Source organism: Calypte anna, chromosome 4 (assembly GCF_003957555.1).
Source record: "Calypte anna isolate BGI_N300 chromosome 4, bCalAnn1_v1.p, whole genome shotgun sequence".
NCBI lineage: Eukaryota > Metazoa > Chordata > Aves > Apodiformes > Trochilidae > Calypte > Calypte anna.
The window spans coordinates 8734827-8749637 of record NC_044247.1 but is presented as its reverse complement, the minus strand read 5'-3'; the positions used below and the strand labels follow the sequence as shown (position 1 = coordinate 8749637).

The 14811-nt window shown below is 37.8% G+C and overlaps 1 protein-coding gene across 1 annotated transcript in view; it reads left to right on the top strand.

The window, feature by feature from the left end:
- Positions 1-14249, top strand: part of PCDH11X (protocadherin 11 X-linked) — a 315546-nt gene extending 301297 nt beyond the window's left edge. Inside the window, exon 7 of the mRNA XM_030449023.1 lies at positions 14043-14249. Within this exon, the coding sequence (XP_030304883.1) occupies positions 14043-14249 (207 nt within the window). The remainder of the gene's footprint in view (positions 1-14042) is intronic.
- Positions 14250-14811: the final 562 nt, after the last annotated feature.

Genomic DNA, 14811 nt, shown 5'->3' with positions numbered 1-14811 from the left:
CTGATTTTGATTTGCATTGATTTGCCTGTGATTTTGTTTGGCTGGTGGTGGAAATATGAGCTTTTCAGTTTGATCCCCCATTAGGCTTTTACCTTGGTGTCCTATCAGTAAATGTCACTCGCTTCTTTTCTGGCCCCCCAGCTAAATGGAGCTCCTTGCCTGCCTGAATTTGGAAGTTGAAAAATTAAATTTAAAAATGTGTTTCTGGTGCTGAACACAGCCCCGGTGTTCTGTTTGAGTTCCTAAAAGGTCTAACAGTAAGACATTTAACCATTCATTTGACATGAGGAAGCTTCACTAAACTTCTGTGGTAGCATTCCTGAAGAGGCTCTCTAGTGCTGCTCTGCAGCAGGGCTGTGGTTAATGACAGCTTTCAGGAAAAGTATTGTGGCCATTTTCTGGAGACTGTTATTTCCTCTGGTATTCTGATACCAGAATTGCAAGGCTGATGTAGGAAGATCACCGAATACTTCTCTACCAATGTTTCTTAAACTTAAAATTTTCAATTATGCCTGCTTTTTCTCTGAGGATGTCTGGTTTTGCCAGTGATAAGTCTAGATTTAGCCCCATTTTGTGTGTCTTCAAACTGCTCAGTAGTGCTATGTCTTAGATTATGAATATAGATTTTATTTGGACTTTTACAATTCATTTCACCCAGCGATTGTTTGAAGGAAGTTGGAGCTGGAGAAGTACTTCAGGGAGCTTTGGATCAAGCCTGCTGTATGTAGGTAATGCATTTGTCAGGGGTATGGTGGGACTACCTTGAGGCATTTAAAAGTCTGAGCAGATTGTAAGAATGACTTAAATGTGAAAAGGAACACCCAGGCTTCTAATTTAAATTCTGCATTATATTGCTGGTAAATTGAGGAATGTGACAGATTTCAGGCTCCATGCACAGAGCTCCTCCCACAGCTCAGACTGTTCTCTGTGTGGCAAGAGTGGCAAGTGCTGGCAGGAGCACTGCTGTCAATGCAACTTCAGAACAAGAAAAAGACACACTATAAAGTGGTATCAGATAATTGTAATGACTTAATCTTAAGCCTCATGAACATGTAGAGCTTTTAAGCAGGAACTTTGCTTGTCAAGGCAGTCCTTTCTTAGCTGTGGGTTTCTCAGCTCTAATTTGAAGATTTCCATTAATGAATGGGTCTGTTACTCACAGGCAGAATATCTGGCAGAATTCATCGTCTGCAGTCACCAGTTTTTCAGTCTTATTAGAGCAGATAAGATCATTATTGTTCCCTCACTTGCTTACAGAGGTTTAGTGTTAGATGATGTTGCTAATGGCATTTTGTAATCCGTATGGCTCCATTGAAACAGACTGCATTAGTACTCACTGCAGTGAATACGCACTAGGATCAGCTAATCTAGTAAAAAAACAGGTTTTGTTTAGTCACTTTCTTTTTGGTTTTGTGGTGCATTGTCTAGCTTTGATATGGTTTTTAAATGATGCTGCACGTGTATGTATTTTTGTCCATTATTCTTATAAAATGGACATGTATGTTTCCCTATATCAGACAGATTAAGATAGTTTACTGGAATGTAAATACCTTTATTCATATATGGGAAATAGAAGCATTTTTTTCTATGCAGGTAAATGGAGAATATAAAATGTAAGTAGTACTTGCAAAAGTGTCCTTTCTGTCCAGGTCTCCTGGTTACATGTTTGGATTCTGCCATTGTCATAACTTAGCTTTCAGTCACAAGCATCAGGAGACCATTGCCATCTGTGCTTTGTTTTGTTGATTTGTAAACTGTTTTAATAACTATCTTTTCTCTTCCATTACTCTGAAACTGAATTCATCTTTTGAAAGCCCATTCGAGAAAAGAATGCTATGTGTGTGCAAAGTACTTGATAGGCTGTTTTTCAAATTTCTAACATCTGTTGTCAGTCCATGGTGGTTATTGTATGTTTGTATTGTTGGGAGAAGATTTACTGAAATGCAAAACCCATGGGCTGTAAAAATGCTTAATGTCTACCTTGCAAAAGTAAGAGTGCATCAGTGATCAGGAACCTTGCAGAGCTACGCTGATAGGGTGATGAGCTTGTGGAGTGACAGGCAAATTATTGATGGGAGCTGGAGAGCCATCTTCTTGTAGTCACTGTTTGTCTTCTCTTTCTTGTGTGAGTCCCTCGGGAGCCAGTTGGAAATTAGACTGTAGTTTGTACCAAGAGTGGATTTATATTCTTCAACTGTGGGGAAAAAATGGTGTGTCTTTTGAGGCAAGCACATAAACAACTACAGAAGGCAAGTCTGTTTGCTAGGGTTAGAGCAAGCCAGCACAAGGGCATGTAACACAAGAGCAAATTATTTCCTCCCAACTAGGGAAATGACTTCCACAGCTACCCGATCTCTTTCATCAGAATCTCTTGGCATTAGTCATTATAAATAAATAAATAAATGCCCTCAAAGGCAATTCTAGAGACGAGGTGAAAGGGACAAATTGTTACTCTGGATCCCTTTTGTTTCACTGCTTATAGTAGCATTTAGTATCATGCCACCTTGCTACACAAGCATTGGCTGAAATCTGCACTGATTTTAATTGTGTTCATTCGAGCTGTGACAGTACATTTCTCTAGTAAATACACCCCTGTCTGTGCTTCAGCTACCTGCGGCAACACAGCCCAAGTCTTTTGAACTTCTGGTAAGAGGCAGCTGGTGTGCTTCAGGCTGCTGCTTAACTTCTGGCTTCCCAGTAAACCACTTTGAAACCAAAGTAGTGCTGCCAGCCTTCTTGCAAACAATGAGCCTGCCTCAACAGTGTGATATTATTCCAGTGAATCTCATCTGTGGTTTTTTTGGAGGGAGGAGATGTTTTGGGTTTTTTATTTTATTTATTTTATTTTATTTATTTTTTTTTGAGAATTTTTTTTTCCCCTTACAAACCAGAGTGAGATCAAAGGCACTTTATCATGGAATCATAGAATAATTTGGGTTGGAAGGGACCTCTAAAGGTCATCTAGTCCAACCCTCCTTCAGTGAGCAGGGAAACCCTCAGATAGGTCAGGTTGCTCAGTGTTCTGCATAAAAATCACAGTCCAGTTTTTTGGAAGTGAAGCTTCATCTCCTTGTGGCTTTGATTTTCCCCTTGCAAGTATCATGTTTGTTTGTTTGGTTGTTGTGTTTTGTTTTGTTTTGTTTTTTTGTTATGTATCTCAAAATGTTTAAATGTCATATATTACAGGTAGGAACTGTACCTACACATTAAGGTTGTTTGCTGCTGAATTTGCCTACCACCAGTCATTGCTCCCCCCCTAACCACTGCATTCACACAGTTTCATTAGAAAGGGAATTTTAAACAATCTGGGCAATTATCTGGAACAGTAGCTACAGGTATTTTGATTCCTTGACACTATATAAAGCCATAAGAGTGTAGAATTCACTCCATTAAAGGTGGCTGCTAAAATTCATGATGTGCCTTGACTTCTGGCTAGAAATGAAAATACATTTCAAAGTCTGTTGAAGTGGAAGCTGTTTAACAATAAGCATTTAACTTCCTATGGTTCTTCAGCAAGAACCAATATGATTTAAAAGAAAATAGGGTTCTTATAAAATTATGATTAGTCCCTGGTGTAAAGGAGGGTCCTGCAAGTGTTTAATTAGGCAACAACAAAAAGCACGAAATGAGCAAAGCTGATTCTGTAGATATCTGATGATCATACTGAAATATAATTGAAGTAGAGAAGCCTGTTGCTTCTAATAGCTTAAGTGCCTTGCACACCCACCACATGCACGGAGTACAATGAAATGTTCTATCACACATTCTCTTCATCATACCCAATGTATGATCCATACTCCTGCAATAATAGCAGGGCTAATTAATTCTGGCTTAAGTATTTAGCAAATTATTAAGTGCTGCAATTATAGGCTTTGCAAATGGCAGTATTTAGAAGCAAGAAGCTATTCTCTACACTCTCCCCCTCCCATATCTGAGTGCACTGAAAAACTTCAATTCAGCAACATAAGGAAAAAGCCCCTGCAGGAGTGCATCTTAATGTAGTATTAATTGGGTGAAGGAAGAACATAGCTCAGGAACACCGAGGGTGCATTTGGAACAGGACAAATAATCTGAAATACAAGTTTGATGAATTCCCTTCATCTGTGTGCTGTGGTTGCAGCAGCACTTTTGTTTTTTTGTTTATATTGATCTGAACGGCATGGAAATTTTCTTTCATCTGTCATTTACATTCATTTTACCTCTTGCAATTGCCTCTGCCAGCTTACATGCTTGTTTTCTGGTGAATCTATTAATAAGATTTCCAGTACATCAAAAGAATTTCTTTTGTGCTAAGGTAGAAAATAGTATGCTGAAGGTATAGGAGGGTTCCTAGCATCAATTTTACCTACTATAAGTTATTAATGAGTTCTGTGAAGTAAAAAAAAAATTAAAAATGAAAAGGATAATGCTAATTGCATGCTATAGATTTTCCGCCATCGCTTACTCATTTAGTTGGTGACCTGCAGAACTAAGTATTTACATGGTAGCTTTCTTCTGATTGCAATATGCCTCCTAAATTGACAAAAATAGGACCAAAGGTCAAATTAATTAAAAACAGTAGGAGAAAGAACATAATTAATACTGCAAGTTTATAGTTACACGTTTTTCTTGGAAAAAGTGAGAAATGCGATTCTTTTGGTGCAAAGCACAGATGCTGTATGGCTATGAAAGTAAGAAAACACTAAGAAATATCTTAAAAGAGTAGAATTAAATTGAATTCTTTGATCAGGAAGATTTATTCATAACAGTGGTTTCAGGGTAAGCAAGCAGAGTTAACTAAGCTCCTATGGGTGTTGGAAAGCCTGATCGATACAGGTATGCAAATCCATATGGATTCAAAGTAGAGGAAGATAGGTTTAGATGAGATATTAGGAAGAAGTTCTTCACCGTGAGGGTGGTGAGACACTGGTACAGGTTACCCAGGGAGGTGGTGGAAGCCCCATCCCTGGAAGTTTTTAAGGCCAGGCTGGACAGGGTTCTGAGCAACCTGATCTGTGGGAGGGGGGTTGGAACTGGGTGATCTTAAAGGTCCCTTCCAACTCTGAAAATTGTCTGATTCTATGATTCCATGTATGTGTAGCTGTGTGTAGAAGCTCTGCTGACTTTAATGTTATTACCTGTCCACACATTCATTTTTCCTCTTGGCTTCTTTCAGAGGTCCTTCCTGGTTCTTTGGTGTCTGCAGCAATTTGACTGTTCCTGTGCAGTCAGAATATATTGTAGACCCAAAGCCTGGCATTTGTTCTTGTGTGACTGCATGTTTCAGGGGGTTCTGCACTGCCTGGCTTTTTTGGATCAGGTAGAGCAAGCAGTTGCCTTTTCTTATCGTCTGTTTAGTGTTGGCAGCTGAGGAAGCATTGCAGATTTCTAGGTTGCTATTTCAGCGTGGCTTGTAGAGGGAATAATATTTACCTCTGATTTAGCTGAGCTTTACATGAAATTTGAATAATCCTGAGGTAAAGATGGTAGCAATGTTAATCTTCTGGGTGTCAGGTGAGGAAATATCTCTGAAGGCGCTGAGGGAGCTGCAGAAGCGGCAGTCCCCGGGCCTTCAGCCTTCCCTCCCAAGCCCCTTTTCTCTCAGCTCTCTGAGGCACTTTACTTGGGCAGCGTTCCAGAGACACGGGGACTTGGAGGCAGGATGGTGCTATTTGTAAGTATCCAGGAATGCTGTTTTTGCTTTTATACAGTAAATAGTTGGGAATGAGTTGTTCTTAAGGAAAGCCTGGGCAGCTCAGTGCTGCTGGTGCACGCAGCGGGAGCAGCTGAGGGGAGGTGTTGGCCTTTGGGGCTGACTGGAAATGGCGTCCTCACTTTCCCTGACTTCTCCGCCATTTTGCCTCAGTGCCTGGTATGGTTTTTTTGCATTAGTGTATTTCTCTTGACTCTTCAAGTTACTGAGCAAACAGCCTTACTTCTGCCTCAGTTTCTGCTTACTCGAGTTCACCTGCTTACTCAAGTTCACCTCAGGAGAACAACCCTGGGTCCCAGCTCTGTGTTTTATAACGCCAGGTCCTGGGTGGCAGACAATGGAACCTGGCAAAACCAGGCCTCAATTTTCAGCCCCCCTTCCATGGCTGAATTCTCCCTGTGGTTTCAGAAAGCAAATCCCAGGGGTGGAGGTGGTGGGAATTGGGGTGGCCAGGCCAGATCACTGTCTCTCAGTTCCCTTGGGGAGCCAGGGATCAGTCCTGACACCTCAGCAGGAGTCCCCCCATATCCCTTGCCCACCTCTTCCCCTTGCCCACAACTGTATTATGTCTCTATGCAAACTAACATATGCTGCACTACTTCAGTAGTTTGATTTGTATATTTTGCTCCATGAAGAAAGACAATTAAGTAATCTTAAGAGTCCTAAATAATGGCTGCCTTGAATATGAAAATAAGCTTGAAAGATTTCAGAAACGAGGCAGGGCTGATGTCTTTGTATTTTGCCTTACTGAAAGACAGTTGTATATTCTGATTATCTGAAAGGACAACTGCAGACACAGTGCTCTGTAAAATCTTTTCCATTTTCAAATAGGTATTTCTGACGTCCCTTTCACAAAATCACAGTGTGTTATGGGTTGGAAGGGACCTTGAAAGATATTTGAGCATATGCTAGTAGTACACATCTCAAGTCACTTCAGTAATTTTTAATTTTTAATGTATTCTACTGTAAATAACAGCAAAAACTTACTCATCTTCATCCTGATAGTACAAGCTGTGAAAACAGTCATGCAAATGAGAGATTTCTGACTTTAATCAAATAAAACATAATGCTTTTTCTTAAGACAACTTGGAGACATGAATAGATATTTCAAATATTTGAAATAAAAACAAAGTATTGCAACAGTGTTCACCATGACATTTATCACATCACATCTTTCCTGTTTGCAGGAACAGAAGATTGAAATGAAGCAAAGTGTACCAGTCAAAAAATCCCTTTATATACTTTTAAAGTTTCATTATATGGAATAACTTGTCATATTGAGAGTAAAAGATTTATTTGGCAATTGGAAAGGCAATTTCAGGTTACATGTTTTGACCCTGGAAGCTTTTTCAGATTCTTCTCAGAGAGGAAGAACTTTTACTCTTGGTAAAAGTTCTCGTGATCCAGACAAGATTACCCTGGAACACTGTAGTCCACTGAAGAGTGAAATGCTGATAAACATCTCCCTGTCTAAACACTGGATTTTTACTTTGTACAAAGCAAGTACATCGTGAACTGCATCCCTGATTGTAAATTTTGACCTGCAGCTTTATTTTACACAGGCCAGCAGGTTTTCTTTGTATTCTATTGCCTCTTCCTTAAATATTTCACTTAAAGGTGGACTAATTGTAACTACTATGAGAATATACTTTAGATAGTTGACCTGAGATGGCCAACACACTGTAGATTTAAAATTAAGAATGGGTAATCTAATTGGTGAGTGGATATTTGCTAAAGGCCAAAACGATAAATGTTGCAAGCGAAAACTGATTCAGAGAATCAATCCTTCCACTGTACTCTGAGGAAGTGTTGAGTTTCCCAAGAGCCCATTTTGCATGAAGGGTAAAGTTCTGTCTATTTTTTCTCTTCTCCAGAAAGAGCAAGATGTATTCTTTGACAGCATCCTTCCATTTTGACTGTCATCATTCCAGCTAATCAAACACTTGATATCAAATACTATAGATTTGCTGCTATAGCAATTAAATGTTGTGACAACAAATGCAGTGAGATAATGATGTGCCAAAGAACTGCTTTTCTACTCTCTTTAAAAGGTCCTTCCATTTTAATTATTTTTTTAATGTTTGTGTTGACTCTTCTTAGAGACATACCTCAGCAAACCTATGACTTTACTATGTCAGGGTGCAGTAGTGTCTGGCTGCTCCCTGAGGATGGAGGGAATGGGTGGTCTGCATAGTTTTTGGGGGCTGCTGTGAATGATACCTGAACTGGTGGAAGTGTAATCTAGAAACCTTTGGATCCAAAAATATGTTGTTTTTTTTTTTTTTTTATAGAAGAAATTGACTTAGATCTGTTTGTCTTTATCTTTGTTCTAGAGGTACCTGAACCTCTTCAGGTTCTAAGCTTACACTGTGGCCTTGATCTCTTCCATAATTGGTATAATTTTTTTATTTTTAAGCAACAGCAAAATGAGTTCACAGTCAGCAACTACATATGTGAATATCAAACATGAGGTTATCTCAGCTCTCATATCCACAGCAGCAGGAAAAGATGGAGCCAAGATGATTATTGGGTGAAATACAGCTAAGTGATGCACAGCTACTTGTGCTATGGTATTTAAAAATACTCCTTGAGCAGGTCTTAATAAAAGTATATGTCTGTTTTTCTTCTGACTTAAGTACACTTTCAAGTCAAAGAACCAAAATCGCAGGCCCATTTTCTAGGAAACATTAATAAGAATAGCTCCATTTATTGGTCAGAAATCATGAAGGCTCATTTTCAGGCCTCTTTAAGTGAATACTTTTGATGGCTTGTGAAGTTATACGCACTTATATTGCTTCAGAATGATTTGACCTTTAAATGAAAAACTGAATAGAAAAAATTGCAAATGGAAATTGAATCAGGTTCTTGAGATTTCTTCCAGGCCTCTATAGATCTAATAACCTCATGATGTTTGAATTTAATGGCTTACCCTTGACTGCTGTGATGCAGAAGTAGAGGCTGGAGGTCAGTGAGTAATTCACTGAAACAACATTTATTATTCTATAAATCTATACTTTAGATTTCATGAGAAAAGATGAAATCTATTTATCTGAGCTACAAGTAAAATGTATAAATTAACAGAATAAAATTAAAGCTAGAGTGCTATGTACATTTATGAAAATATAAATTCTGCTCTATTTCAGTGTTAAAACAATGAAAATACTAGGTAGGCAAGAGTGTGCTTTTTAAAAGAAATATTCACTACTGTAATAACACCCGATCAATATCTATGCTAAAAAAGACCCAAGTTGTTGGACCAGCAGCCAGAAGTGATGTCAGATATTACCAAAATGTATAATTGTTGATGATTACAATCTTCTATCAAAAAATCAAGAACTCAAGATAACAACACCACAGATGATAACCTGGAAAATTAAGAATGTGTTAAAAAAAATCAGAATTGAAACTACTATTTCTCAACCTTAGCAGCAGCACAGCCATAGCACAACTTTCATGTGTAATTTTTATTTAATCACATGTCAAATTGAAGACTTACATGAATTAAACTTTAAAAAGTATGCTTTCAGCTATCATTTTGACACCTAGTTAGCATACAATAACTGCCTTTCAAAAGCTAAATAAAATGTTTGACATTCTTTAAATGTTATTTTCAGGTTTATTTGCCTTTTTTATTATTTCAGTTCTTTGTTCTTATTTCAAGAAGCTCAGAAAAAACAATTTAATTGTTAAATGTTGCTGGGAACTGTCATGTGAGATATACTCTTTGGTGCAATGAGGGTTAGAGGCTGAAAATAAATATCCATTCAGGCTGTTAATCAGAAATGTGTGAAGTTCCAGGTTTATAATGTTTTTAGTTCAGCAATAATTTATCTAATGAGTTTGCTCCATGACCTCTGTGCTGATGAAGATAGGAATTTCAGCTTAGCTTCTAGTTACTTCAGTGAAATGTGTTATCAGTGTAAATTCAGTTCTTAAAGAAGGTGATATTAAAAAACCTGTTGCATACTCACATAAAAAACATTTCACAAAATCATTCTTAAGCAATAGCTAATATATTAGATTCTGAAGTTTTAAATATATGAAATTGTAATTTTTTTGCCAATATTTTAAAGGGTAAACTGGGAAATGAGTAGGTTTGTTTAATTTGAAAAGTATAGAGAAAATCAGAAGCTGAAATGGATGCAGTCATTACAGGTAGAACAGTAACTGTTTAGTAAAAAGAAGGCCTTGTTCAACAAGCTTGATCTGTGTCAGATGACAGTTCAGCCTAAAAGTATTGGCAGTGCTTGAGGGTGTTACTTCTTCATGTGAGATGGGGAAAATACTGATTTTAGTGTCTGCTGAGCTCAGCCTGATCAAATCAGATGGATATGGTCAGTTGAATAACACTACTTCTCCCCATTATCCCCAGTGGACAGATCCCTCATTTTGCTCTTTTTAAAAAAACCTACCTGTCCAGTGCAGAATCACTGCAGGCTATGCTGAAGAAATTGGAAAAAAAAAACCCAAACAATTATTAAAGCATAAAAGGTGTTTACAGTAGTGATTTGTTGGTAATAACGTGTTTCTTGTTGTGTGTAATAGTGCTGACCAGGAGTGTTTGCATCTTTATAGATGCTTTAAGGAAAACTAAGGATCATCATTTGTAAAAACTTGGAATTTATTTGAATTTGTGTGAAAAATTATAATTAATGAGATTATATATTTTGTCCATTACAAAGTAAACAGGAGATTTAGTGGTCTGAGCTGCAATAAGTATGTGAAATATACGGATTATAAAACAATTGGGAAAAACTCACTGGGCTATACACAGCTGAGTTTAGGGAACGAAAAAAATGAAAATACTGGCTTTCCTTTCTTGAGTTTCAACACAAAGATTTGTTTCCCATTGGGTTTGGGCTTACATCCTTTTCAGCTGTTAAGATTTCTTGTTTTTCTGATAATTTTACATTGGTAGGAGCTGAGTTCTGTGTGTCTCTATCAAAGCATACGGAAGAAAAAATTGTAGTTTTGGAACAAAAGGTGATAGTTGAATAAAAGAAATACTGGAGCTGGAATCTATTGTTTGATTGAGGATTTTCCTTAGCAACTGAGAAGTACTGGTTGTAAGTGAAGGTGGTTGTTGTCTGGTTATATAAGGCGTGCATTTCATACATTTCATGCTTCCTAGCATTTGAAGGACATAAGGAGCTGAAAAACTGAGTATTAGTAGTGAAACTAGAATTCAGTTAAAAAATACTTTTTACTACTATTTTTTAATTCACTGTCTGCTAATAGTGGAGAAAAAATGTTGGAGTTGTCCTTTTCTTGTAATTTCATGCTGTCTTACAGCATCTCCTAAATAAGGTCTGTTTTAAAGCAGAATTATTATCTAAATAATATAATTAATTCAAGATAAATTAAACAGTAATATTTTTATGGTATACTTTTAAAAGGATTTTAATTTGCTTCAATGAATGAAGATAATAAGGTTAATAGTTTAATATTCCTCAGTTGATATCTGCTGCTTTTTCTATTACCTTTTTTCAGTTTTTGATTATAAATTGGCTAACCCCTGGTGTATAATTCCAGAAATCATCCCTTCAATGGATCCAAAGCTATTTACTTAGACTCATCTTTTATTATTCCCACTGCCACAGTCTAATTATTGTAGTGAAAGATTGAACACAGAATAGTTTGGGGCTTTGATCAGTCTTCATATAAATTTCAATAATGAGAGTAAAAGGTTTGTGGTTTTCTGAGATAATTTGATCCCTCCAGACACACTGCTATTACCAAATGCAGTTCTTTTTTTGGATGCTGTATGAGACCTTTGAGAGAATTTGTGTCTGGGTTCATGACATCTCTGGAAGCAAAATTCTTTTTTTTGATACTAATAAAGGGTAATTTAATATTGTTAAATATGACAGAGAAACTTTACACTACTGTACATTTTTCCTTAATTTTTCACTTCGTTTCCCCCACCAATGTAATTGTCTGTATTACAAGTTCTTCTGTCAGCATTTCCAAAATCCACTATTAATATCCATAATGGATTTACTTGAATTTTTCTCTTTTCGAAAAAACATACTAACTGTCAGTCAAATAAATAAAACAAATGATAATCCTTGTTGCTCTGTTCCTATCGATGCTAACTCCCTTTGGAAATAAATAGAAAAGCAGCTGGAGTCTGAGGACGTTTTGTAATCTTACAAATTGAAATTTAAATGCCTCAAGGAGTTAATTTCCAAAATAATTGTGACAGAAGATAAGACCCAGCTTTTGGCAAAGTTTTATTAGAATTACTTGTTTCAGATCTTTGTCTGATGCTTGGCTGAGTTAAGAAAATGGCAACATTGCAATGTAGAGAAATAGCAGTGCTTTGGTTTCTTCTCCAGCTCTTCCAAAAGGGCTCTGCCTCAGTGTTCTGGGATCTTACGTGCTCAGGGACACTATCATCCTCTGTGATGGGAAATCATTCTGTGCTCAGGTTTTCAGAGCTCCTCAGCTGCTTTATTGGCTTAATCTGTTCCAGTTTTTCTTAAAGATCTGCTTAATGAAGGCAAATCTAAAATCTGCAGATTTGGTAAACAGGAAAGAGGGACTGGAAGGCAGAGTGTACTTGATGATAAACAGACAAAATCATCTGGAGAAACAGAATGGCAGGAAGAATAAATGCAAAGTGCCTTACTTAGGTTCCAGCAATCCACAGCACCACCCAGAAAGGGGACAGGCAGCAAAGATCTGGGCATTATGGTGGCTGGCAAGGAAAATGATTTACGTTGCCATGAAAAAGGCAAAGCAGCAGTGGATCCTGCAGGAAATGTGAAGTTATGCTTCTGCTTTACTTCATGCTTTAAAGATCTCATCTGAAACTGCGTACTGAGTATTGACCAGTGCACAGAGAAGCCTGTGGGAGCATAGGTGCAGGGGGGAGCAGTAAGAGGTGTCTGAAGACGCACGACAGATTGAAACAATAAAGACTTCTTCTGAAGTGGTCTGATGTGCCAAATGCCAGAACAATGAGTGTGAATGACCAGACGGTGATGGATGGAACTGAAGAAGTGATTTATTTTGTATGAAGACATGAGGAGAAAACCTCTCCATTAGTAATGGTTAAGCACTAAAACAGATTTTCTGGGAAAGCCATGAATTTCTTACTGGTAGCTTTTAAGAAGAGTTCTCACTCACATCTGTCAGGAATTGCATAGGTAAAGTTGATCTTGCCACTTTCTTGGCTGTACCACTGTATACAGCAGCTGTCTGTGGGCATGTTGAATCATGTCAGAGATTTTGAAAAAACAGGGGAATGTAACTTTTTAGCAAGAACTTAACATCATCTATAGGAATGAAATATCTAGGGATGTCTGACAACATCTGCTGTATTATAAACTCAGTATATACTTTTTTTGCATAATTGCATCAAAAATCTGCTTTCCAGCATTACTTATCTCAGCAACTGAACTGGAAAGTTTTGCATTGCCTTTCAATTGGAATTTTGAGTAACACCAAGCCAAGAACACTGCAAGTTGCTGTTTTGGGTTTTTTTGAATCTTCGTGTTTCATGTTTAAAAGATGTGGAAATAAGACTTAGGGGAAAAAGCAGAAGAGCTGCTTCTTTCTTATTTTCTCTTTTCTTTTAATACTGGGAGAGATTTACATTTCAGTTACTCAACTCTTAAATCACACAGAGTCACTTAGGTAATGAAAATACTGTCCTGGGCCTGATGCATCAGATGCTCCATTTCGATCGTTGTGCTGTGGTGCTTTCCTTCCTCAGCTCTCTGTTTCCAGCTTCCAGCCTTTTGCAGTTAGGATACAGGTCTCTAGTGTAACAGAAATCAAAGGGGTTGTAATGAAATATCTGAAGGAGAGTAGTGGAATCTACTTTTAATTCATTACTGTAATGGATGTGCAAAAACTATTAAGACTGTTTTCAGTACATCAGGCTTGTTATTTGTTCTCTGCCTTAGAAGAATCCAACATTAGAAGCGTGTCGCGTTTTTTAGGCGCAAAAGTGTGGAACAGCTTTTAATGGGAAAGAAAATGTTTTTTTGAAAACTAGAAAACTGAGCAGTGAAATAAATTGAGCCTCAAGAAGTGATTGAAATCTCCAAGTCAATATACAAAAGGCATCCAAAGACTTGTGAAGTCTGACAGAATCTCTTTAGTTTGAGGTGTCTTTCATTTTGCATCAGGGCTTACGTTTTTAAAAAATAGAAGAAAGCGGTGCTGTCAGGTGAAGCAGGTTTGAAAGCAGGCTGCCTGTTCATGAAAGCCTGAAATTGTGCACAACTCTAGATAATGCGTCTTCAGCAGATAACTGAAATAATACATTTCCTAAATTGGTTGCATTAAGCAATTACTGATACCGTAGTGGAAACCATATAATTTTCTTCCTTCCTTGTAGCCTCAGCGCCGTGTCACGTTTCACCTACCAGATGGCTCCCAGGAAAGCTGCAGTGACAGTGGGCTCGGAGACCACGAAGCCCCGAGTGGTGCTGGCACGTCGCACCCTCTGCCCCTTGGCTTCCCCCAGGAGGAGTACTATGAGCAGGCTTCACCCAACAGCCGGACAGAAGGAGATGGCAACTCAGACCCTGAGTCCAGTAAGTAATCAACTCTGGTCATCTTAGTTGTTAAATCATGGAGTATTGCAAGAAGGCTGCTTTTTCAGGCCATCAGTAAAACTGAACCTTGATTTCAATTTGGCCAAAGAAGCCTATATTTCTAAAAACACCAAGTCTGACCACTGGAAATAAAACAACTCTTGAGCTACAAAGAGTTTATGGATGTTCTGGTATTTTTATAGATCTACTGTGCTGTACACAGAGGAGCTTTCTGATGAGGTTAACACTTTTGCCCTTATAGTCATAAATACTGCACTGAAGGAGTTTATGCTTTTTACTGTGTTTCCCTATCCAGCACTACAGCACACTGTAGTTTGTTTTAACTGCAAGAACTTCTGGATGATAAGTAGGTCTGCAAAGACCCTGCAGCCTCCAGAAGGAAGGGTATCTTTGTCTTTTGAGAGTAGCCATGTATGTAAATGCATACAGATATACATATATGTATATGCAGCTTTGGTATGTAATAATAATCTCAGAAGAGTTTGTCATCTTCTGCCCTTTTCATCAGCTTCTTATGATACTGAAAACAGGCAAAATCAAGGTTAGCTC